The sequence below is a fragment of the Mus pahari genome, chromosome 4, assembly GCF_900095145.1.
Source record: "Mus pahari chromosome 4, PAHARI_EIJ_v1.1, whole genome shotgun sequence".
Taxonomy (NCBI): Eukaryota; Metazoa; Chordata; class Mammalia; order Rodentia; family Muridae; genus Mus; species Mus pahari.
Genome location: NC_034593.1, coordinates 22,318,014 through 22,343,021, shown reverse-complemented (window position 1 = coordinate 22,343,021; position 25,008 = coordinate 22,318,014). Strand labels below are relative to the sequence as shown.

The window sequence follows — 25,008 nt, the reverse complement described above, 5'->3', positions numbered from 1 at the left end:
ATTAGAAAATGGTGTTTTCAGCTCAGAGGAGAATTGCGTATATGGCAAGTATTGTTATATTTTAACCTCTGACCGCCAACATCTCATGCTTGAAGGCAAAAACTGTCCCTTTTGAGTTAGAAAGTCCCTACCTGGAGGGAACGCAGGTTTGCTATTTAGTTTTGAGCATTTGATGCTCAAGAAATTTCGGATGCTCAAAATTAAATAGCAAATCTCAATTTCATCCAGAGAAACCCCAGCCTAGTCCTGGCAGGTCTGAGCTCCATCACTCCTCCTGGGCTCCTTTTTCTCCAGTGCCTAGGTTGTACTGATGACCATCCATGGAGAATCTGAACACAATAGATCACAAATGGGTGTGTTGCTAGTTTCCTGTGACTAACAAATTACCACAAAGCTGGTGGTTTAACGCCACAGGAAACCACCATTGTTTCCCCCTGCTGAGCACTTGTGGATTCCACGTTTAGGGGTCTGAGGCCCTATTTGTGTGTCACTAGGCTTAGTCAGCTCACAGGGCCAGGCTCCCTCCAGAGGCTCCCTGGAAGAAAATGTCCAATTACCTTTTGTAGCCATAGCTGAATGCTAACATCCTCTTGCTTGTGCACACATCGCTAGCATCTCCTGGTCTCCCGTTCTGTCTTTGTGGAGCTTTCTCTCCTGTATGTGGAGTCTCCCTCGGCTCCATACGTGTAATAATGCATGTGGTTTTATTTGGGGCCCACCTAGAAAACCCAAGGAAATTTTCTCATCTCAGAACCCCTCCATCACATCCCCCAAAGACTGGACCTCATCAGCTAACACATCCGTTCTGATGGCCAGTGTCTGGCTGTCCTTTCATAGGCCTCTTCAGCCCATCGCAGGGCACTTCCAGCATCTCTGTTTTAAAAGTGGAACCAGAATGGTCTCGTATCCTCTTGTTCTGTTTAGGTCTGATTGACAAATTCGCTCATTCAGGGTTGGCCATAGGTTTTGAGGGGTAAAGCGTGGGGCAGCACATAGGTCTGTTTCTAGTAACACAGCCGGGTGCCATTGGCAGGGCTGCCTTCTTTCTGGAGGGAGGCAGTGCCCTAATAGAAAGACGAGCATAGGTGAGCCGAACAGTCAAGTTCTCAGATTCAATTCTGGAACATATTTCCCTTGTGTGATTTTAGGGTCAGCTTTTATTACTGTGACAAGTTACCATAGAGAAAGGTTTGGTTTGGCCCCTGGTTCAGTCCATGACCTGCTGGCTCCATTGCTCTCAGGCCTAGGGAGGAACAGGGTCTCATGTGGAAGGAGGTAGCCTGGGAAAGCCACTCACCTCGTGTCAGCCAGAGAGCATAGCAAACAATGCAGTATTGACAGAAATAATGCCATTTTTCAGGAAATGACAAATCTCCCCAATTTGGGATGGACATTTTCTTTGAAAAGGAAACAAGTCAGTTTTTACCTAGCAGGAGACTCATTGAAGTTATATATTTTAAAGCACTTAGTAAATCTAATATTTCTCAAGTATTTAACACCTTCTGAGGAGACCCATAGCGGCTGGCCCTGGTGACGTTAAGAATGAGTCCCAGTGTCTTCTCCTTGAGAACTGCTAGCTATATAGAAGTTGTTTGGCCTGAGCCTGAGAAAGCGTTGTCAACCCTTCATGTTTTAAGTGTCACTCAGTAGCACATTCAAGTCTCAGTGTCTTCTTGTGGTTTTAGTAATTACTGCTATTACAACAAAGTTGAATTTTATTTTTTACCCTTGGGCGGATATTTTGCCTAACTTGGAACAACAGAGACGTTTAAAGTAAGGGAGATAGTATTTGATACACATTATGCCCTCTTCCTCCAGAGTTACAGAATTCTGTAAAATTTGGCGGGATGTGTCTGTGTTTATGCATGGATCTGTGTCCATATGCATGGACCTGCATGTATATACACACATACATGCACGTCACTGTCCGGGCGCCATCAAGGCTTCTGCATCATCAAATGGATGATCAGGTTAGTCAGTGCTCTCCTCTACTGTGAGTCTGCAGAGCTGTAGAACATTCTTAAACAAGAGGCTGATGGGAGCCGGGGAGGTCAGACACAAAGCCAGAATTGTGCAAATCAAGCGAGAAGAAACTATCTAGAAGAAAAACGTTTGACCAGACTCAAGAACTCAGCTAGATTTTTCCAGTTACTGTCATGACTGATAATGTCAGGGTGGCAGATGCCATGGCTGTCTGCACATGGGAAAAGAGAAGTGGAGGTAAGCCGAGCCTGAGGCCCTGCGGTCTGGTTCCAGTACAGCCCATCGGACTGTGTGCTCCGTGCTTAGGATGCTGCAAGCATCCGCATGAAGGTGAGGAGCAGCCAGGGTACCAGACTGTATGGCCCCTCTGGAATAGCTTCTGCAGTCTTACTTTCAATGAGTCTAGAGCTCTGTCTAAGCTTTGGTGCTCCTCCCACCCCCGTGAGCCTGGAGTTTATGTTACTTAGCGTGTTCTTTCCAGAAGATCATCAATCACAGCATATAGGATGGCCTGCCAGTTCCTTTTGGAACCAATTTAGATGAGAAAAAATAAAGGACTTTGGACAAAATCTCAAATATGTCTGGTAAGTCATTTTACTTACTATTTGAGAGCAGCTTTGGAGAGTGAAGTATACTTTCCATGGAGTAGAATTTGCCTTTTCTCGTGGGCCACACTGTGGAAATATGTTGCTGTTTTAAATGTGGACAGTATGGCTTACTGCCTTCGGTATTGTCTGCTGTCTGGAGTGATGTTCCAGTCTGAGGTCCTGCTGACTGACTGGCCACAGTAGAAACAAGGATGGTTCGAAGCTGCAGTGATGGAGCTGACCTGGACGTTTTCCTAGGCCTTATGCGGCTCCTCTGGGCCCTGGGGCAGGCATGCCACTCTTGGGGAGAACATTTTATCAGACATACACTGTCGCAATTCCTCCTACATATTAATATCATATATGAAAACTTAGGTATAGAAATGTAGTTACTGTGAAACAAGTTTCTAAATATCCAAAACATACTTCATGAAATGTGACTTTTTCTCCATTTCCCTTTCAGTGTTTTAGACAGGTGTGTGTGTGTCTGTGTATGTATGTTTAAATGTATGTGTGTATATGTTTATATGTATGTATGTATATGTACATTCAGGTTTGTGCATGTGTGCGTATGTATGTGTGTATATATATAATATATATTATATATAATATATATGTACACATGTGCATGCATGTTTGTGTGCATGTGGTGTGTGTGTGTGTGTGTGCATATACGTGAACATTTCCATATAGTTTACATGTGTGAAATAGAATTCTTATTTTTTCCACCAGCCTCTCTGCTGCCAATTTATTATACACAAAGCAGCCGGGTAGATCTCCCATATTTCCCTTTCAAACCTAACATGGAGTCAGATGCTTTTACCAACAAGAGGCTGTGTCTCCCTCTTCCACCAGTTCCTTTACTTCGCTCAGTTCTCACCCATACCACCCTGGGACCCTGGGCCTCTCTCCCCTGCTCCTTGAACAATGTTGCCATCTCTTCTGACCTTCCTCTCTTAGACCGAATGATTTGGTGTCAGAAGAGCCGTGCTGGATAACTGCAGCCACATGGCCTTCCTGACCCACACCACCACCTGACCATTTTTATCTGTGCACGTTGTCTAAAGCCCTCCGAGAGCATTCGCCCCTTGGATAGATCTGAAACAGACTGGGTTGACAGAAGTTCAAGTGCGGAGCTCACACCAGGGCACTTCTGAACATCTTTTATAGATTCTATACATTGCTCAGTTTGCTCTCTAGTTAGAGTTTGGTTTTTCATTTTATGAGGCTGGGGTTAAAAATACAGAATTTCATTGTAGTTGAAAAGAATCATGAAGGAAAGAAAGAAGGAATGATAGTGACAAGGAATAGCTGAAATGAAACATTTTCTTTTTTTACACACTGAAAGCTAGGTAAAAATTCCCTGTTACGCCTGACCCATCCCCATGATGGTGGTTTCCCCTACACTAAGCCTTGCATCGTGTTCTGCTATATAAATATGAGTTTTCACCACCATCCCTTTGTGGCTGCCCGCTGTTCTTTCTGCCAGCATCCTTAGCTTCTATCCACAGTTAGAGTCGGGAGCTTGCGTTTCCTCTCTTCTCTCCTAATTTTTGTTATGTTTCAGGTAACTCAGAGAGGTTAAAGCTTCCAGCAATATATTCTTGACTACATCATCACAAGTGTTTCAGAGAAATCAATTCACCCTTTTCTTTCTATAGATTGAGAGTGCTTTTAGTCACCAGCTTTCCTGTGGATCCATTAACACTTTTGCAAAGAATAGACAGACAGACAGTCTTTGTTTTTCTTCTAATGATAAGTTAGCTTTTATTAGTCAGCACCATTCCTGCTCAGAATAGATTTGTGTCTCCTTATTCTGCTGGAAAATAAGGTAGAAATACTCCTTCCTAATTGTTACGAGGTACTGACTCTGCCTTCTATGCCCACTTGGCTCTGCTGGCAAGGGCAGCCTCACCTGGTCGCTCTGTTCTTACAAGAGTGTTTACAAAGTAAATGTTAGATCTGTGCCAGCAATAAAAATTGAGAGCAACCATATTCCAGATGTTAGCAACAGTGCAAGATGCAGAATTACTCATGGAAACACTGTGAAAGCGGTCTCTACCTGGTCAGCATGTGTTCTGGTGTTTTGAAAGAAGGATAGACTCTCTCATCTTAGCTCAGAGATACCTTCCACAGTAGCATCTAGGAAGAGTAAGCTTTTGAGAGCTGTAGCCTAGCATGCAAGCTTGCTTCTGATCCCATATAGCTGAGCAGAGGCCAGGCCTGCTGATCCAGGTCCAGGTCAGCACTTGGTTTAAGCACAGACTAGTGATTTTGGCTTAAGAAAGAGGAAAAAAAGAAGGGAGGGAGGGAGGGAGGGAGGGAGGGAAGGAAGGAAGGAAGAAATCCTAGAAATATAGATTGAACGAACAAGAGTTTAAAACTAAAAGTAAGTAAACAGATACATATATGTTTACTTAGAAAACAGGTGTTATAAGCTCAGGAGTCTGAAACAGGAGCATTGCAGTATTGGAACATTTCTGCTCAAGGTCCCAAAACACAGCAGAGGTGATAAATTCAAGGGACGTGGCCTCATGCTAGACCCAGGGAGACCATCACCTTTTAACTGCAAATGTTGTTTTCTGCTTAGGTAAATTTTGTCTTCGTGGAGGGAGTGTTCTTTATTGAAGCTTCTGGGCCTCTGCTGAAGGGCACAGTCCCCTAGGCAGCCTGTGTCATCTCGTAGCGGGCTTTCTTTCTTTCTCCCCTCCGTTGGTCTTTCCTTTCACTGCTCTGAAAATTAACACCTGCTGCTCACATCTTCTTTATGCCGTTTTCCACTGGAGACTGATGTCGAAAAACCAATCCTGGCAACCAGTGTGAAACGAAATTTGGAAGACATCTTGCTTCTCAGGGACTTGCACAAGCTGAAGTTATTAGAGAGGATTAGGGGCCACAGCTGGAGAGCAGATGGCCCTCCTGCACTTCCACAGTTGAAGGTAGACAGAACCCTAGTAGGGTTCAAAGTTTCTGGACGTTTGTCCAACTTGTTTCACCTGCTCCTGCTGAACCTTAACACTGGCCAGTCCTGTGTGAGCTTCAAATTGCTGGATGTGGTACATCTTAATAGGTCTTTTATTTAAGTGGCACCATTACAATTGGTGTTTCCTGCTCAACTTGATAGCCACCTCTTAATGACAGGCTTATCCTACCAAAGTTAGGAAAGTGAAAATAAGACTTTTATACTTCATTCAAGATGAAGGCATGCATAATTCAAGTTTGCAAATAAAGACTAGGCTCCCAGCACCCCAGATGGTTCAGCTTGTGACTGAGTGCTGTTCCCCATCCCTCGCCTCAGCTGTGTGTGCACGTCTGATAAGAGCACTGTTGCACACACGAATCACCGCAGTGCCTTCACATCGCCACTGCAGGCACCTTTCTCCCCATGTACCTTGCTTCCCCTAGGGGTACCCCACTTCCACATTGACCTCTGGTTCTGCCCTGTGAAAACATGGGGGCCTTTGAGTAGGCACAGAGCAACTACTTGTGTCCTCAAAAACATAAGCCTGAGTCAACTGTGATGGTAGATTTCTGTTTTCTCCACAGAAAACAACTGCCCAGTGGCTGCTGAGGTCAAGTTAGGATTCCGTTCAACTAAAACAGAGTAATTCATATTTTGATGGTTGGTGCTTTCTGTAAGAACAGAATCAGTATCTGCTACATGGTTGGCCCCTTCTTTGTCTTTGCTGGAAGACTTCAGAGAAATGGCTGCTGTCTTCTGTAAGTGCCTGAAAGTGTAGGAAAACAGCTGGGCTCATCGATAAGTTCCACAGTTCCCGTACACTCTGTACTCACTGTTACAGAAGAGAGCACTCGGACGTGTCAGGCAGAGTAACACTCAAAACGGCTACAGTTTAGGTCGACCAAGTTTCGGTTCTGTTGGAACCAGTATGCACTTTTTCCCTCAAGCCACAGTCAGCTGCAAAACCACTGTAGTGTGCAATTGTTGTCCAGTACTGAGTGCGCTAGCCTCTAGCCATCTCAAATGTTATGTTTCTATGCATGAGAGAGGAGAATCTTGTGTTTCCAGCACATTGGCACAAAATGCTCCGTAGATTTATCCCAGGAAATGGTCTTTTTGGTACCCAGCTTATGAGATAAGCTTCAATAGCTTCTATGTGAATTTCTAGGTTGAGCTTCTGTAACTGAACGTACTAGAACAGTGTAAGCAAACAGTAAGTCCCTCCTGCTTTGATATGTTGTACTGAACCCACTGCTGGGTCATATGCCAAAGATCTCACTTGAATCCATAGCAGAGTCAGGTGGTCCATTGAGAGGCTGGGCTAGGAAAACATTGATGAACTGGCACCTCTGACCGAAGCCGGTGAAGCTGTGCACGCGCCAAGATTGCAGGCTGAGGGCTGCCCTCTTAGAGCGCAGAGGCACCACTCATGTGTCACATGCACAAAGGAAGAGAGGGACAGGCAGGCAGGACAGTTCACACTGACATAATTTTTGACTTTGGTTGAGTCCCCAGTTGTTAAATAGTGTAAAAGTGACATTTCTTGGATCTTCATAGATGTGTAGTTTGGATGCATAACACAACCACACTGGCACAGGAAAGCTGGAAAACAGCTCAACACCAAAGCTAGCCAATATTTTAGCCTCTCAGAACAACTCTGCATTCTAAATTAACTTTCTAAAGTGTGACTTGTTATTGCCAGTTGAAAACACACTCAACCTGTAGTATATTTATATGAAAGTATTCCCATATAACACAGTGTCATGTACAGTGTATGTATAAGGAAATTACATATGTATGATTCATATGTATGTGTACACATACACATAGCCTCTCTAGTTAAATGTTCCACTCTTACCAGGATGGTCTCTCCTTTTTTTTTAATGATTTATTTACTTTTATTTAATGTGCATTGGTGTTGTGCCTGAGTGCGTGTCCCTGTGAGTGTGTCTGATCTCTGGAACTGGAGATGGTTGTAAGCTTCCATGTCAATGCTGGGAATTGCACTCGTGTCCTATGAAAGAGCAGTGAGTGCTCATAGCCACCGAGCCATCGCTCCAGCTGGTCGGGCTATTCTCTAGAGCTTCTTAGCCTTTGACCCTTTTCTCCTGACACTTTTGTATAGCCTCAGGAATATAAGATAGATTTACAAATCAAATGTATCCAATAATAGCAAACTATAAACATTAGCGTGATTCTTAGGAAACATGATTTTACCATTTAATAATAATAATAATAAAAGTATGTTTGGATGCTAATGAGACAGATAGGTTTCTTTAATTTTCATATAAAAATCAAATTTTGATGACTCATACTGTGGGATACAGTCTATCTTCATTTTTCACAGCTAATCAATATTTTTAATTTTCTAACAATCATTGCTGAGAACAGTGCTTTGCATAAATACTTAGTAAAGAATGGCAGAAATATATTTAGGGCCATTTTAGAAATATTGGGTATTCTGTCTTTATCCCAAGCCGAAATTTATTTTCAAGTCAGCAGCGCAAACAGAAAATTTTAAAATCAAACATTCTGACATAATACAATCTAAAGGTGTGCTAACTTGATATTTACAAAGTAAAGAGGGGGGGTGGAAATGAGCAGACTGCTTTCCATAATGTTGCCATCATTTCTGTAGCAGCAGAAAACTGTGTACCACTGTGAAAACACTACAGTTATGTTAGCAATGCAGGCTAAGGTGTTCACTGTGGGAAATGGCAAGAGGCCAAGCAGTACCAAGCATGGGGAGTGTGTGTGTGTGTGTGTGTGTGTGTGTGTCTGTGTATGGATGTATGTGTTGGTATGTATGAGTGTGTGTGAGTGTGTGTCTGTGTGAGTGTGTGTATGAGTATATGTGTGTGTGTCTGTGTGTATAAGTGTGAGTGTATGTTTTTATATGTGTGAGTGTATGTGTGTGTGTTACTTTTCTCATTGCTGTGATCAAATGCCTGATGAAAAGTAACTTCAGAGGGAAAGATTTCTTCCAGCTTACAGTTGGAGGAGACACAATCATTGTGGTAGGGAGGGCATGGTGGCAAAAGTGCATCACATCTGAAATTAGAAAGCAGAGAAAGGACAGGGAATGGGACCACGCCCCACCCCACCCCACCCCCATCCACTTCTCTCCAGGCTCCACCTCCCATAGGCTCCACAGCCATCTGAAACTGTACCCCCAGCTGGAGACAGTATAGTATGTTCAAGTCCCCAAACCTGTGGAGGGCGCTTCACATTCAAACCTCAGCATTGCTTGTTCAACTAACATGAGGCTCGTAAGGCAGCAGAGGGCAGCACTGCAGATTCCTTGCTAACTCCTGAGTTAAGTTTTGACCATTGCTCAATCAGAAGCCTTCTTTACTGTTGTCTGGTTTTTCAAAGCCCCCCACCTTCAGTTCTCCAACCTCATGTGTGGTTGTAAGGCACAGTTTAAGATCCTGTCCTCTGCAGTAAGGTCTAAGAATTCTCCATTACATCAGTAATTCCCCAGATTACACCCGAGCCCCGTAGTGTGACAGCACACATCATGGCCTCTGAGGCAGTTGCCAAGCAGACTTTGCTTTGTCTGCGGAAATATTTCTAGTCTGCATGAAATTAAGGTTATTGTTGAGTATATTTAGATAATGTATGTTTGTATCTCATGTGACAGTGTGGAGCAACAGATTTCTGGCACAGTTTTGTCTTAGAGATATTCGATGTGATGCTAAGATTTTCTAAGGTTCCTTACTTTATAGATCACTCCATCATGGTGGCTTTAAGTTCACGCTTGTTTCCTCACACTAAGAAAATAAAGCCCAGTGTCTGTGCGGGGGGATTGTGTTCCTCATTTGGCTAGAGTCCATATGCCAAGCAGTCGTCTAGGCCCTGGAGAGTTAGTGATCCATAGCAAAGATTTAACGACTGCACTCCTGACGAACGCTTGGATTTACCACAAGGCTGGGAGGTTGCTGTGGATGAAGAGCTGAAACAGTGTGACCTGATGACAGGAGAGAGGCAGGATGTTCGAGGAAGCCCTGCAGAGTGCCACTGTAGCCCAGTGACATTGTGAGAAGTGTGACGTATGAGCAGAGACCATGACAGGAGAGGAGGGACAGTTACCAACTGTCACTTTCTACTCTGTCCTTCTATCCTGCTTAACTTAAAATCTGTCTGCTGCCTTTGGTGTTTTGAAGTCTTATTTTAATAATGAAAAATGTTTTCAAATCAAAGAAATTATTGTCAAGTTAGTTATTTATCTAGGTTAGAGATTGTTGGTTAGGATAACCATTGAGAGCAATATTTTGAAATTTTCATCTGTCAATCATCCTTTTTTTACCCTCTCCCCCACCTTGGGGGCATCCTTTCATAATTTCTTTTCTGTCTTTTGTAACTTTTCCTTGTACAGTTTTATTTCCCACCCAGCCTAGGCTACAATCCGAACAGCTTCTTTTGCTTGTGGATGCCCTTTGAGTCTAGTGAGTCCAGGGTGTGGCTACCTCCGTTATTCGGATATTAGGGTGACAAGTTAACATGGTGTAGCCTCTACAGACTTTAACTTGTGGTTAATGTGGGTGGCGCAGTTACAGAGTGGATACGAGTAGGAATGCTGTGTTCAGTTCTTGGGTATTTTAGCAGAATGTTAGTGTTGTTGTATGGGGAGTGGGTGTATGTGCAGATGACGTTTTTTGTGCCATCTAATATGCTTTCAAACAACAAGAGAATCCCATGTAGACAACACAGCTCTGTCTCTATGACTCAGGATGGAGAAATCCTTTATATAGTAAGCCAAGTGTCTAAGTTCCAAGTAATTTGATTTCATGATAAACATAGAAGGAGATAGCAAGATGAATACAGAACTAGGAGGCCTGAGAACAAGCCAAGGCCTTTCATAGTGACTTTGATTTGAGTAAATGGAAAACCTTAGGAGTAGAGTGCTTCTGGTACTTACAGCGGTTTCCGTCTGGGACCACCTCTCCAGTAAGCACTGTGCGTGGAGACATTCCTTCTTGCCAGCCATTTTAGCTCCTTTTTCTCCTCAGTGCATTTAGGAGACAGCCCATTTTTATTTGGCGCTGAGATAGATGGTGATTTCTCTGCCTTGACTATTTCTTAAAGGAGAAATGTTGTTTGAAGAAACAGGAAGTGACGCACAATCCTATTACACTGAGAGCAGAAATCATAGCACACAAGAAGAGCCACGTGTGCACCATGACGTAAATCCTGGTTCATATTTGAGTGTCAAAAGTTGGAGTTTGACGTATTCCAAAATGTCACTCAAGATGGAGTTTGGGTTATTAGTTTGTTTACTTTCAACTTTTGTTTTCTAAAAGGTCCAAAGCTAGGAGCGCTCACAAGGCTTTCTCAGGGCAGGAGCAGCCCCTTAGAAGGATGGTTGCCTCTCATGCATGAAACCTGAAGATCATTCCCAATATTGCAAATAAATTAATTATGGTGATGATGATGATAATAATAAATGGAGGAACATTTACCTTGGGGAATTTCTTTCTAGTCACTGTTAAAGTTAGGTGGAGTAGCTTTTGTCAGATTAAAATGCTAGAGTATACTCCAGTTTGTACGCCTACCTTCTTAAGCCAAGGGCCACACCCCACATGAGAGGTCATATAACTGGGTATGGGAGTCTGATAAAGTTTACCAACAGTAACAGACTTCTCAACACTCTATACCTAGGTATTAACTGATTCAAAATTAAACATAATGAATCTGAGGTGTCCTGGCAGAACCAACTATGTCATATCCCATGACTCCACAGTTCCCTTGTTCTGAACACACACAGTTCGTATTGCATTCATTGCCTGTGCTAACGTACGGCATCCCAGTGGCCACTGCTGCATGTGGAGATTCGAGACTTGTATGTTAGGAGTGAAACGTTTACTGCGTAAACGAAGTTGTCTCCTGGTATGGAAGTCTAGTGGTTTGATGAGAAGAGAGACTTCTTATATGCCCGTGTACTCCTCGGCTTGTGAGCATCAGCAGAGCCCATTGCTGCACTATCTCTGACTTGAAAAGCTCATGTGTGACTTGCTGACTTGCACTTCATTTTCTTTTAATTATTCGTTGAATTTTGATTTAGGGTGAAGCTAGGATTTCTAAGAATTTCTGAACTGACTCTAGACATACTTCTGCCGTCTTACACTGAATTTGGGCAAAGCAGCTTTCTCAACACTGATGATTATTCAATAAAGATAGCAATCATCTCTGAAAAACCCTTAAGATGCCCCCTGCCCTGCTGCATGAAATATTCACCCAGCTCTGATTCCTTATGTGAAAATGAAAAAAGCATAGCCACCTTATTCATATATAAATTGGCTTTCATCATTAATAAATAGTAAAAAAATATTTTTTCTTTGAATTGCTTTCAAAGAAATTGCTCTGTGAATTATTATCAGTTCATGTTTCATTTGTACACCTGAAGGCCTGAGTCACATGAAAGTTGTCACTAATGTCTAAGCAGCCCTGGTCTGGTGGTACGTTGTATTTTGTAGTTTGGAGTCACATCTTGTTAAACCATAGTACTTAGCAGGTGCTCCAAGCAAAAGCCATTAGCAAGGGATAAAGAGAACTGGAGAATAATAGCTACTCTTGTGCAAATGTATCATCTCAAAGATTTATGCTACTGATGGGATGTTGCTAGTTTTTAACCGTCTGACGTTAAAAGCTGTCTCCTAAGAAGTATTCTATTAAGGGGAACAGTTCAGACACAGAAAGACAAAAATCTCAGATGCACAGCCTTACTTCTAATTTTTGTTCATGCATTTGTGTGTATGCGGTGGTAATTGTGGGTATAGGCTGTGAAATCAGAAAGGAGACTGCAGGAGTGGAAAGACTAATTGAGGAAGAGAGGCAGTAGGACACCCAAGATGGCAAAGTGTAAAGCAGGCAGGACCAGAGTAGAAGGGTTTGGGGGGGGCTTGGGAGATGGGGAGAAGGGCAGGGGACACCACAGATAAATCAAACATTGCTTAAAAATACCCCCATGAAACCAGATAATTCTGTGTGCTGAGTAAATGGTTTAAAATAAAAAGTTTAAAAAGCATCTGAACTTACGGATGCTTTAAACCGTTGGAGAGCTACTCATTCACATTGACTGTTGGGATCAGAAGAAACACTACCAACATAGCATTACAGTCCAACGAGACTCAGCTTTGTTCTCTACAACCATGTTTAAAGAGGAAGTCACGAGGCTGGAGAGGGAGCTTGGGTGAGAAGTGCTTGTAGTGCAACCATGAGGACCAGAGTATGGTCCCCAGGACCTGTGACAGAAGCCAGGTACGGTGGCGAATGTACCCTTGTATATGAAATCCCAGTCCTGGTGAGGCATAAACAGGCAGATAGATCTTGGCCGCACCAGTCGGCCTGTTCAGCTGAATTGGTGAGTCCCAGGCCAGTGAGAAACCCTGTCTTAAACAAAACAAAACAATAATCTTGGTTAATAACCCAAGCAATGACACCAGAGCTTGAATCTGGCCCCCGCATACACACAAAACAAACACCACAACTCAGGTGGCTCAGAGACTTAACATTAACTGTGATGGCTGTGCAGATGGGAAAGCCCCGAGTCAGGTGTGGGCAGGTTTGGTGGCTGGCTTTCTGCAAACTAGAGCACACTCGCTACAGTGTCCTCTCATGGTGTCCTGTTTCTTAGAGCACACCTTGCTCTTGTGTCTCACACATGGGACAAAGGAAGCAGATGTCTCATAAGGACACAGACCCCATTCAAAGGGACTCATGTAACCCCAGCTGTCTGCAGCAGCAGCACCTCTGGGAACAGGCTGACACGAACTCTGGGAGGTCAGACAGCCCACCCATATTACATAAGAGGGTACAGTGCTCCCCCAGTGCACTTATGTAAAAATGCAACCATTTTCATGTACATATTACTATAGACTGGGGCAATTTCATATGAGATGTTGACTGTTCATATTCTCTAGAAATGAGAATACCCTTACAGTGTAGGCCGGCTGAGGAGTGGTGGTCTTTCCTTTCTCTTCCTCCCTTGGTGCCTCCTCTCATCACGCCCCTGCTGGTGACCATGGGAGTCTGCACATGTCACGCTTGGAGATGTGCTAAGTGAACGAGCTTTCTGTGGGCCAGACTCTGTGGTAGATCCCACCTCTGAGATTCCAACATCAGAGGCTGAGTGTCAGTGTGTATTTCACCAGTAGACTCAATGCCTAGTCTTGTTTGTTTGTTTGTTTGTTTTCTTGAGACAGGGTTTCTCTGTGTAGCCGTGGCTGTCCTTGCTGGCCTCGAACTCAGAAATCTACCTACCTCTGCCTCCCAAGTGCTGGGATTAAAGCTGTGCACCACCACTGCCCAGCTTCAATGCCCCCAGATAAATTAGTTATATGAAACATAATTAAGGAAAGACTGCTATAAAGCAGTTCACATTTTGCTGTGTAAATAATCTAATTATTGAAATCTCTCTTGGACTTTTTATTAAAGAACCGTACGGGGCTGGTGAGATGGCTCAGTGGGTAAGAGCACCCGACTGCTCTTCCGAAGGTCCGGAGTTCAAATCCCAGCAACCACATGGTGGCTCATAACCACCTGTAACAAGATCTGATGCCCTCTTCTGGAGTGTCTGAAGACAGCTACAGTGTACTTACATATAATAGATAAATAAACCTTTAAAAAAAAAAAAGAACTGTACACTGTGAATTCTGCCCATCCATCCTCAGTCATGCAAAAGTTCTGACTAAGGTAATTAAAAACCTTCCGCCATGTCCTGCCAAGTCTTAATGAAAACACACGTGAGGGAAGGTTTCTAGATGCTGCCGTGGAAAGCGCTGTGTAACCTCCGACGTAACTCTGGGAGAAGTTCTGCCCTGCATCCAAGCAACTTCCTTCCTGTCCTAAGTGCATGGCGGGAGAGCCATGGAGCTTAGCCTCTCCCCACATAAAAGAGCGGGATCTGGCCTGGGCTGACTCGGCTCACAGGGACGCAGAGACCGGTGCTAGAGTTAGCCCACCAGGCATGCAGTTAACCTGAGGCCTTTATCCAGTTCTCTAAGATTTTTGTCTTAGATGCTCAGTTTGATGTATTTAGAAATACTAGTAGCTTCTGTGTGTTCCCTGCATACATAGGGTTCTCTGAAAGAGAACATGGGTTTCTTTCTTGGGGAATTTGACGGAAATGCAAATAGACTCTTCTAATATTTAGGCCGGATCTAATTTACTTGGCATCAAACACTGGAGCAAGATGCGCAGAGTTTATGTGGGGTTCCAAAGCTCTCTGGAACTTTCCTATTCTCCAGCTTCTCGTTAAAGACCCAGACCTAGCCCTACATTCTCTTCCTCTGATTCGACAGAAAGGAGCCCATCTGCTTGGGGGCAGGATAATGTGAGAGTTTCTGCTATGACTTTGTCTCAAAACTTTCTCCAGAAAAGAAAGGGCCTCTCTCCTGAATTCCACAAATAGCGACTGACTGCCGTGCAGAGGAAGTTAGACCCTGCCACCCCATTTATATTCTGTGGCTAGCCCTCCTGTCTAGGTGGTCACTCCACCTGCAAAAGGAATCCATCCCTTTTTCCTTTTTTCTCTCAGGTTCCAGAATCTATGTGGAACCCAGTCCACCCTAGAAAATATTTTTCTAGAACAGAGTACATCTTCCTGGAACACAGCTTGCTGGCAGTTTTCATCTTTCATTGTTAATGAACCAGTGTTCCTCCTTCTTTAGAAGCTAAAGAACTAAGTACTTAGATTACATTTTGCATTTTTGAATCAAAATATTAGATGTCAATATGGTGCTTGTGTGCCTGCCCATGGTCATCTGGGCACATGTTTGTGTGGGTGTATGTGTGACAGCCAGAGGTGGCCATTGGGTGTCAGGGGACCTCACTGCACTGGAGCTCACCAGTTCAGCCAGACTAGCTGACTAGTAACCCCCATGGGTCCTTCAGTTCCCAGCTCCTTAGCACTGGGACTACAAGCACTCAGTGCTGGGCCTGGCTTCTCCGTGGTTGCAGGGAATCTCCACTCAGCTCCTCTGGCAAGCACATTGCTTACTTAACCGGCTGCTATCTCTCCAGCCACCTCAAAAAAAAAAAAAAAAAAAATTTTTTTTTTTAAAAAAAGCATGCTCTGTAGAGACTTACTGTAATGGCCTTATATGATAAAAAATGTATTCTTTGGTAGTCTTACCCAGCTGTTTTGTGGTTTGGTTTGGTTGGTGTGTGTGTGTGTGTGTGAGATGTCCTCATGTTTGTGCATACATGCATGGAGGCCAGATGAAGGGGTTGGATGTCCTTTTCTCCCACTCTCTGCCTTGTTCCTTTGAGGTAAGGTCTCTGCTGAAACAAAAGCCCCCATTGACATTTGGGGGCCTAGGCTGGCAGCCAGCAAGCCCCAGTGTTCCTCCTGTTTACATCACCTCATGACTGGGGTGCATGAAATTCATGCTGTACTCTCTGTAGGCACTAGGATCTGAACTCCCGTCCACATGCCCGGGTAGTGCGCACTAACAGCACTGTCTAAAGCCACGAAAGAGTCCTGGGGAGTCATCTATAGTATTTAATATTAAAACCATTGCCTAGAAATTGTAAGCACTAAATTAATACCCTCAGGTAATTAAACTTTTCTGTATTTGATTCCTTTTTCTTCCCTCTGATAAGTAATACTTTTAAAGTTGCCAATGGCGATTTTGATTTTCTACATAAAAAGATCATCTGTGAGCATTCTTAGTATTTTCTTCCTTTGCCTATATTCATTGTCGCAGGCATTCGCTGCATGTCTAATTTACCCTTATTGTTTACACCCATTTTTCTTTTCATTCAAAAATATTTATTTGTACATCTAACTCTTACCTCTTGAGCTGGGCGTGGTGGCGCATACCTTTCATCCCAGCACTTGGGAGGCAGAGGCAGGAGGATTTCTGAGTTCGAGGCCAGCCTGGTCTGCAAAGTGAGTTCCAGGACAGACAGAGCTATACAGAGAAACCTTGTCTTGAAAAACCAAAAATAAATAAATAAATAAATAAATAATAAAAAATAAAATAAAATAAAATAAACTCTTACGTCTTTAGCCTCAAATGGATAAAATGAGACCCTGTATTTTCAGCAGACATAGCTTGTTACACAGGTCAGCAGTACCAGCTGGCTGGTAAACCAGGAGGACTCTGATGTCCCGAGGGGCATCTCCACGTGAACTGGTGTGGGAAGTATGAGGACAGTTTAGAGGGAGCCGTGCTGATGTTGCTGTTCTGGAACAAAGGTGCTGCTACAACGCAACACACTACAGCTGCAGCTGAGCTAGACCAGACTTTTCCTAAGGAGTTAAAACACGGGAAACAAACCAAAGAGTTAACTGGGTTTAAAAAGGGAAATGTTTAAATTAGTTTAGACCATACACTTATTCAAAATGATTATTTATAGAAAGTTTAAATTTCACATAACATGCACTTCCTCTGGGAGGTTCCCTTCCTTCCTTCCTTCCTTCCTTCCTTCCTTCCTTCCTTCCTTCCTTCCTTCCTTCCTTCCATCTTCCTTCCTTTTAGCATTTCACTTTGTTGTATATTTTTATTTTAACCTTTCCATTCCTAAAAATATTTGTGAAAAGAGAGATGCTTTGGGGGGAGGTGTGATATCTTGTGACTCCATAAAAATGTTTCCACGCTTTTAAAATTAGTTTCTTTTCATTTTGTATCTTTTGTTGGTAGATTTGTTCTTTCTAGAGAAGCCATGCTTGACATTCCCACTGGTTCCTTCTGACTCCTCCTCCTGCCCCGTCATCCCACTCTTCTAGCTTTGCTCCTCCTCCTACCCCGTCATCCCACTCCTCCACCTTTACTCCTCCTCCTGCCTCATCATCCCACCCCTCCACCTTTGCTCCTCCTCCTGCCCCATCATCCCACCCCTCCACCTTTGCTCCTCCTCCTGCCCCATCATCCTACTCCTCCACCTTTACTCCTCCTCCTGCTCCGTCATCCCACTCTTCTACCTTTGCTCCTCTTCCTGCCCCATCATCCCACTCCTCCACCTTTACTCCTTCTCCTGCTCCGTCATCCCACTCCTCCACCTTCACTCCTCCTGCCCCGTGTCTAGCTCCTCCACCTCATCTTCAGGCTCAGACATTCCCTCCTGTCCTTGGCTTGCTCTGGCCCTGAGACTTTCCCAGGAGCTTCGGCTTGACCCCTGTGCTCTCACAGCCAGCATTTCAGACTGGTTCTTTTCTTCAGAGCCCTATGCCTGCCTTCCCTCACAATCTCCCATATCTGGTGTTACTGTCTTTATTTCTTCATTTCATTCAGCTATTTGTATTCCCAGTTAGGAGCATATTTTCTTCTTGCTCTATAGCCAAAGCTAGCCTGGAACTGCAGATCCTCATTGCTCTGCCTCCTGACTGTTGAGATTACAGATGCGCATCCCCATGCCTGGATATCTGCTTTCTGATTCTTTGTTTACTTGTTTTTATAGGAAATAAGTCCCACACGCTAGGCCTGTGGTATTGCTGCAGTCCAGACACATTTTAATAGGAAAGACCAAGCCAGAACATGGAAGGAAACTCAGCAGGGCAATTATGTCTGATATTGGTAGTAGATAAGAAAGCAATGGGACCCAAGTGACAGAGTCGGGGTTTAGAGATACAGTCCTTGAGCAGGTGACTGGGACTTGACCTGAATAGTGAAGTGCAGGACTCGCTAAGCTGCCTTTGCCCCCAGTTGTGTCTCCACATGTCTGCCTGCCCCACAGGGCTCAGCCTGTTCCTGCTGGATTGCCTTGAGGAAAGCTTTGTCCTGATGTTACAAGTACCGCCTGCCTTCCTGCTACCCTTCTCCCACTAACTGGGAACAAATGCCCTGGGCATTGGATCTCTCTAGCAGTGGGTTATAAATCAGAATCAACAGGTGTGGAAAACACCACAATTCAGAGCTGGATTCCATGGCCTCTGTTTATTTATCTTTGTTTGGCTACACACCGTTCCCATCTCTGTATGCCAAGGTTTTTCTCTCCTCCTATTTCTGAAGAGCAGGTTTTAGCACACTGTGAAAATGTCCCTTTCCTCATCTTATAACCGTCGGATGAAGACTAGAATTAGCCCCGATTGTTCCTTCACCACTGTCTGTCACATCCGGTTTTGTAGCACTTGTGTAAATGAATGCATGTATACATTTGAACACATGTACATACATTCATATGCATACTGACTTAAACATTGAACTCACTAGACATTGGCACTCAAGTTCATCTCTCTTAAGTGTTCTCTCCACCTCCATGAGCTGGAGTCTCCTTCTAGCCCTTATTATGACCCTGTATTCCCTTCATATGACCCTGTATTCCCTTCTTATGACCCTGTATTCCCTTCATATGACCCTGTATTCCCTTCATATGACCCTGTATTCCCTTCTGATGACCCTGTATTCCCTTCATATGACCCTGTATTCCCTTCATATGACCCTGTATTCCCTTCTTATGACCCTGTATTCCCTTCATATGACCCTGTATTTCCTTCTTATGATCCTGTATTCCCTTCTTATGATCCTGTATTCCCTTATATGACCCTGTATTCCCTTCTTATGATCCTGTATTCCCTTCATGCAGTCATCCTGAATAAAGTAGGACTAAATCTAGCTGACCTACTGAGTGCTTACAGCTGTACACTGGCAAGACAGCACCACCACAGGGAGAGCCTAGTCCCATGGTGGCACAGCAGTGTGTAACAGGCAGCTAACTGGCTGAATGGTCCCCTTGAGGAAGGCATCAGGGAAGGAACTGACAACCTTACTGCCTTCTAACAGGTTTTTTTTTTCTTTTTCTTGTCTTTGCAATACAGAGTATGAGTTGGAAGTAAAGAGGGTGCAAGACATTCTTTCGGGAATAGAGAAGCCACAGGTATGTCTTCCGGACCTCTATGCAGGAACAACGAGTTCTTAAGTATTCCTGATGTGCCTTTCTGTTGCCATTCTGTCGGTAAGCAGGACCTCTACTGTGAGTAGTAGTCAGTTATTACTGGATCAAGAATATTTAGAGCAAGGTTTGTAGAGTCACCTGTTGAAGTGCCTCTTTTGTACAGATTTTCTGAATGCAATTAGATGTATCACATTTTTCTTGGGTCTACAAGCAGTTTGTTCTTGGTAATTTCTTGTTACCTTTGTAAATGGGGGAAGAATAAAATTTGAAAACCTCAGAAATCCCAGGTATTTCCCTAGGTAGGTTTCAGAATAGCATTTATATAGTAGAGGTCACTGGGCACAAAGGCAAGAAAAAGAAAGGGGAGAGGTGGGGCTGTACGGCTCAGTCCCATTCGCCAAGTGTTTTGAAATTCAGATAGAAATTCATAATGTTGATTCAGCCTTTTGTCTGAGATTAGAGAGCCAAAGTTTTGGGGAATGTTTTTCTGGTGGAATTGAAAACTCTTGATTCTTCGTGTGTTACAAAGACTGAGGCTTTTAAACAGCAGACTCCAAATAGACCTCAGGCTCACAATTGGACTAAACCAGAAAGTACGGGTGCATTGGAAGGTGGACGTTCTAGGCTACTTGCGAGGGCCCTTGCTGGAGAGGAGAGCAGTCTGGACTTACTGTGGCAAGCGGACATTGGGGGTTTCTAGAAGATGTTAAGTAACTGAGGCTGCGTTTGCAGGTTGGTAGAAGTTGGCAGATGAGTTGGAGCAAGACAGTGGACCCAGAGAGATAGGGGTGTGTTGTGGAAAATATTTTTTAAAAAATGCAATTCACACTACTCTGGCAAGCGCCAGCGGGCATGGTTGGCTTGTTCTCATCTCATCTCCACTCTGCCCGTGAGCTCTGAAATCTCTCCACCCAGCTCTCTAAGTTCCCACTGGTGTGTCATTACCACACAAACCCCACACTTCAAAATTCTTATAGCCTCTTGGAGTGCACTTCTTGCAAACCCATGCTTTGCCGCCATGCCTTTCTCTCTGGAAGCCAGTTGAGCTGCCTCGTGAAGGAGAACACCACACAAACTGAGTTCAGAATCAGTGGTCACTCAATCGCTGGGCACAACAACTAGAATCCTAACCTTGTAATCAATATTAAATCTAAATCTCCCAGTGGCGAATCCTGGTGGATTTACCATCTAAACCGGGGGTCACTAGTAGCTACATCTTGTCCTCCAGATGTCCCCATCCAAAAGCCCATATCTCTTGCCTGCCTCTACTCTTCCTCTCTCCAACCCAAAGTCCCGCCTACTTGCCAAGTGATTGGTTTCTTTATTCATTAGAGAAAGGTTCACAAGAAGTCACCTGAGTACTTGACTTATTCCAGATCCCCCCCCCCCAGAAAGTGGAATTAACATCAAAATACAAATAGCACCAGGGCCATCCACAACAGGGGTGTTAGAAACTCTCCTACTCCATGACAACATGGTCCACATGAGAGGAGGATACAGGAGTCAGAATTAGTTGGTGGTGTCCAGTGTAGCAAGGAAGGCTAGATACTAAGTCCATTCCGAAGGTCTGTTGATTAAATTATTATACCCATTCAATACCAAATGTTATGGGGACCTGGGCTTTTGGCTTCTGAGTATTCGTTTCCATAGCTTCTCAATTGCTGCCCATGCCATTCTTCATGGTCTGCAGTAGCTCCTGCAGTGCCACCATGGCCTGGGTGCATCCCTGTCATTGCTACGCCATTGCCCATAGCACAGTGCACTCAAGGGTGTCTCTGAAGGTCTCTCCCACTTGCCTGGACTTCCTTCAGGGTCAGTTAAATTTAGGCTCTTAACATATTTTGATGGCTATTCTTGGACATACTAAGTCTGTTTCACTTGCAGAACATCCAGAAAAATAGAGATAGCACACAGTTGGAAGTGCCTGTAGACGAAGCACTGTGGAGAGAGGAGGATGAAGGGCTGGAGTGGAGGCTGAACACAGAAATGGAAGTTCTCGTTGTAGACACAGCAGGAGATTGGAGGGCTAAGTGCAGGGAGAGACTGGAAAAGGGGTCAGGGGTGGGAGATGACTCAGTGGGTAAATGCTTGATCTGCAAACATGAGGACATGAGCTTGGACCTCAGCATCCACATAAAAAACAAAAGACAGGAGTGATGGAACACACCTGTAATCCAAGCACAGAGGGCAGACAGAGAAGAGCGGCTCCCAGGGCCTGCTGACTAACAGGTGTGGCTGAAACTGTAAGATTTAGATTCAGTGAGTGGTCCTGAAAATAAGGTAGAGGGCCGGAGAGTGGCTCAACCATTAAGAGTTCTCACTGCTCTTGCACGGACCCAGGTGTTCTGGGTGACACTGGCTTTACTCCTGGTCACCCTCCTCTGCCTGGTACCGGCTGCTCATATTCCTGCCCAGTCGTTTGCATGGTGTTCTCTCCCTCATCCTCGTTCTTTGCCTTTTGTGCATTCTTTCTAAAGTCCGTATGCACGATTGTCCCATAGCCTTTGTGCACCCAAGACCTAGCTATGACTGTCCTTGACATATGTTTGACCCCTTGACAAATGTTTGATGAAGAAGTATCTAACAGACATAGCTGAACTTAGGTGGGTAAGACAGATGCCCACAGACTGACCAGTGTGGGGGAAGTAAGGGGTGGAGATGTGACAGTGCCTCTGGGTCTGTGCCCAGTGTGGTTATCAAGTATCTCCCTGACCATAGACAAGGGATTGCTCCTCCCTGGTATAAATCGAGGGGCCTCAGTGCCCTCATCTTTGGAATGTTAATGTAATAAAAACCACATGGGAATCTGAGGAAAGAGTTACTTGCTTTGTTAGACTACTTAGAAGATTCCCTTACAGTTTGTAGCATGCTGTTAAGCTCCATACTGACCCATGTGAAGTAAGATTCAGGCATGGAGGTGGGGAGGGATGAAAGGCTGCCTTCCAGGGTAGGAATCCAAGCTGCAGAAGTGAATTGAACAGTTCTTCTTTTATTTCCCTTCAGCTAGATTTTCTACCAACTTTAAGTGAAAAAACAATGATTTTCTTCTTTGAGGATTTTGCTCATAGTTCCAGTGCAGAAGTGGCATGTAGGGTTTGCAGACCCCAGTCATCTTTCTGTAGCCTTGGGTACCCCAGATGGAATGAATCATTTGCTGCTCCCTAAAAGAGATCCAAATACTTGGTCAATTTCGTTAAGTCTTGTCTACTGAAACACAGGTATTTGTCCTGGAACTCTGCACTTGGGTGCCTTGGGGACTTGACTGGCAAGGCCATTGCTCTATTCTAGGCAAGAGCTTTAATGCTGCCTTCTGGTTTAGGAATTCGCAGCCACTCTGCTGGCTGGAGCCCCTCAGAGAGGGGAGCTCCGTGCAGCCTCCCATGTCCTGGTGAGCTGCTTGTTTTCTTGAGGTAAAGAGAGATAACATGGAGCTGTGGTTGAGCACTGTCTCCATCGACCAGTGCTTAGTCTGAAGAAACAATTGATTGTCTGTGCCAGAAGCCAAACCTAGGAGGAGTGAGTCCCTGTAGGAGCTGCTTCCGTGAGAGAGGCACGGCCTGGTGTCTGACAGTAGACACCACATCAGGAGCTGGAAAACAGAGGAGCCTAAAGCTGTCGATTTGCATGTACATCTTAGACCCTTTCCTCTCCAGTTTTTTTCTTTGGGGTTATTCATCATGAAGACTGCTTTGGCATTTACCAATTTCTGTGGTACTATTTCCTTAGCATATTCTTTCACCAAATTTGTGGTTATCCCACATAGCCAAATTCTGAGAAAAAAACAGAAAGGAAAAGTAGAATTTTACAGGTTAGTGCAAATACTGGACAGAAGGAACAAAGAGAAAGGGTATTACAATTGCTACAAGTTAATATATTTTACTGTACACACAGGCACTCTCAAGTTAGAATCTGTACTTTTAAACACATAGGAAAGACTGAGTTCTAACTGATGTGTGGCCATTTACAAGTAGTAGTTTTATAAGCTCACAGGGTATTTTTAACCAGTTAACTAATTCCTATGCAGATTTACCTCATATGCTTTCCAAAGAACCTTTTATATTAGTGGTACCAAAGTCATATTGTACCGTGTCTAGTAATTCAGATCTGGCAATCACGTCTATCACTGATTCCAATGACACTGACTTGTAGTGGTGGCAGACCGCTTGCACATCCGTAAAGCAGTTATACATTGAGAGAATGTGTAGCTGCAGAGATCACTGCAGTGAACAAATGACCACATCCTAGGTCTTAGTGATCAGCACTGGTGAGAGAGTTTGGGCACAGTGAGAGGTTGCAGTCAAGTATGCATGTGCTGCCACCTAGAGCGGGGCTTGAACCCAGAGATCTCACCTCACCAACTCACCCCTGACCCATGTGAAGTAAACAGATCTGAGGCTGAGGACTGACCCATGGGAGCACTGTCCTCAGAGATATACTAGAGTCTCCTGGGAGTCTATCTTGAGGTGGAAGTGACTTCCAACTCCAAAGGGAGGCCCAACACTGTCTCCCACAGTGGGCCAGAGGCTGAAGAACAGAAGCCGCAGGCCAGCTGCTGACAGAGCTTAAGGGAGGAATTCACAGAGTGCCTGTCCTTGTGAACCAATGCTGAGTCCCCAGCGTGCACTTGTACTGGGAAGGCCCTTGGCAAGATTGTGTTTCCACAGGTGCCTCCATCTCCTTGAGGCTGGCGCATAGGCTAGGGGGAGTGAGCACTATTTTATTTGGTGCTTCTCGCATCACATTTCTTTGCCAATTTAAATAATTAAATCTTCATGGAGGAGATGCGTTTCTGAATGCGTGCTCGGTATCTGGAGCACAGGCTTTCACTGGGCTATTCTGAGACGTGCTAGTTCACACCCCAGCCATGGAATCGGTGTCACTACCCACTTGGTTCTCAGAATGGGGCAAGGCAGTCATTTATCACCCCAGCAGATGTCTCCTAGGTGTGGGCAACCTGTCTTCTTTTTAATGGAAACTGAACCCTTCATTGCAAAACAGCACCTTTGAAATTATAATCTTAAAAATGCTCAGTAGCTCAAGATTACTCCTATAGGTATATGGAAGAATTCAGCGTATACTCTGGTCTGCATGAGAAACTGTCTGAAAATCTAATCAGAGAAACAAAGGAATTAATGCCCAGAGATGAAGTGACCAAGACACTAACAAGCAGACCTGAGAGGAGAGTCCACGGACTGTCACTGGTCGGTCCCTGGTGCCCTGTGTACCTCTCTACTCACTGTGACAACTCCAATGCTCCTTGTGTTAGCCGCTTGTCATGCTGCTGTGGATGAATACCTTACAGGAGCCATATGGGGAGAAAGGGTTGATTGTTCTGGGTCCATCAAAGTGGGACATCCTAGGGGCAGGAGCACAAGGCATACACCAAGAGTGGTTCTTGCTCCCACATTCTTGCCCGTTAGGTGGTGTAGTTTAGTCAGTGGAAGACACAGCAGAAGGGGGTTGGCAGTCTGCAGCTGCAGCTGGAAGGCTGGAGATGGGTTCTCTGATGGTCTTTCCTAACGAGTCCTTTTACATCAGTCCTATCTATTGATGGTCTGCTCCTGTCTATTGATGGTCTGCTCCTGTCTATTGATGGTCTGCTCCTGTCTATTGATGGTCTGCTCCTGTCTATTGATG

General features: G+C 44.4%; 1 protein-coding gene across 4 annotated transcripts in view; it reads left to right on the top strand.

Moving 5' to 3' along the window:
• Positions 1-25,008, top strand: part of Fndc3b (fibronectin type III domain containing 3B) — a 290,533-nt gene that overhangs the window by 182,860 nt on the left and 82,665 nt on the right. For all 4 annotated transcript variants that reach the window (XM_029537515.1, XM_021195296.2, XM_029537516.1 and 1 more), the window contains exon 7: positions 19,295-19,353. In XM_029537515.1, the coding sequence (XP_029393375.1) occupies positions 19,295-19,353 (59 nt within the window). The remainder of the gene's footprint in view (positions 1-19,294; positions 19,354-25,008) is intronic.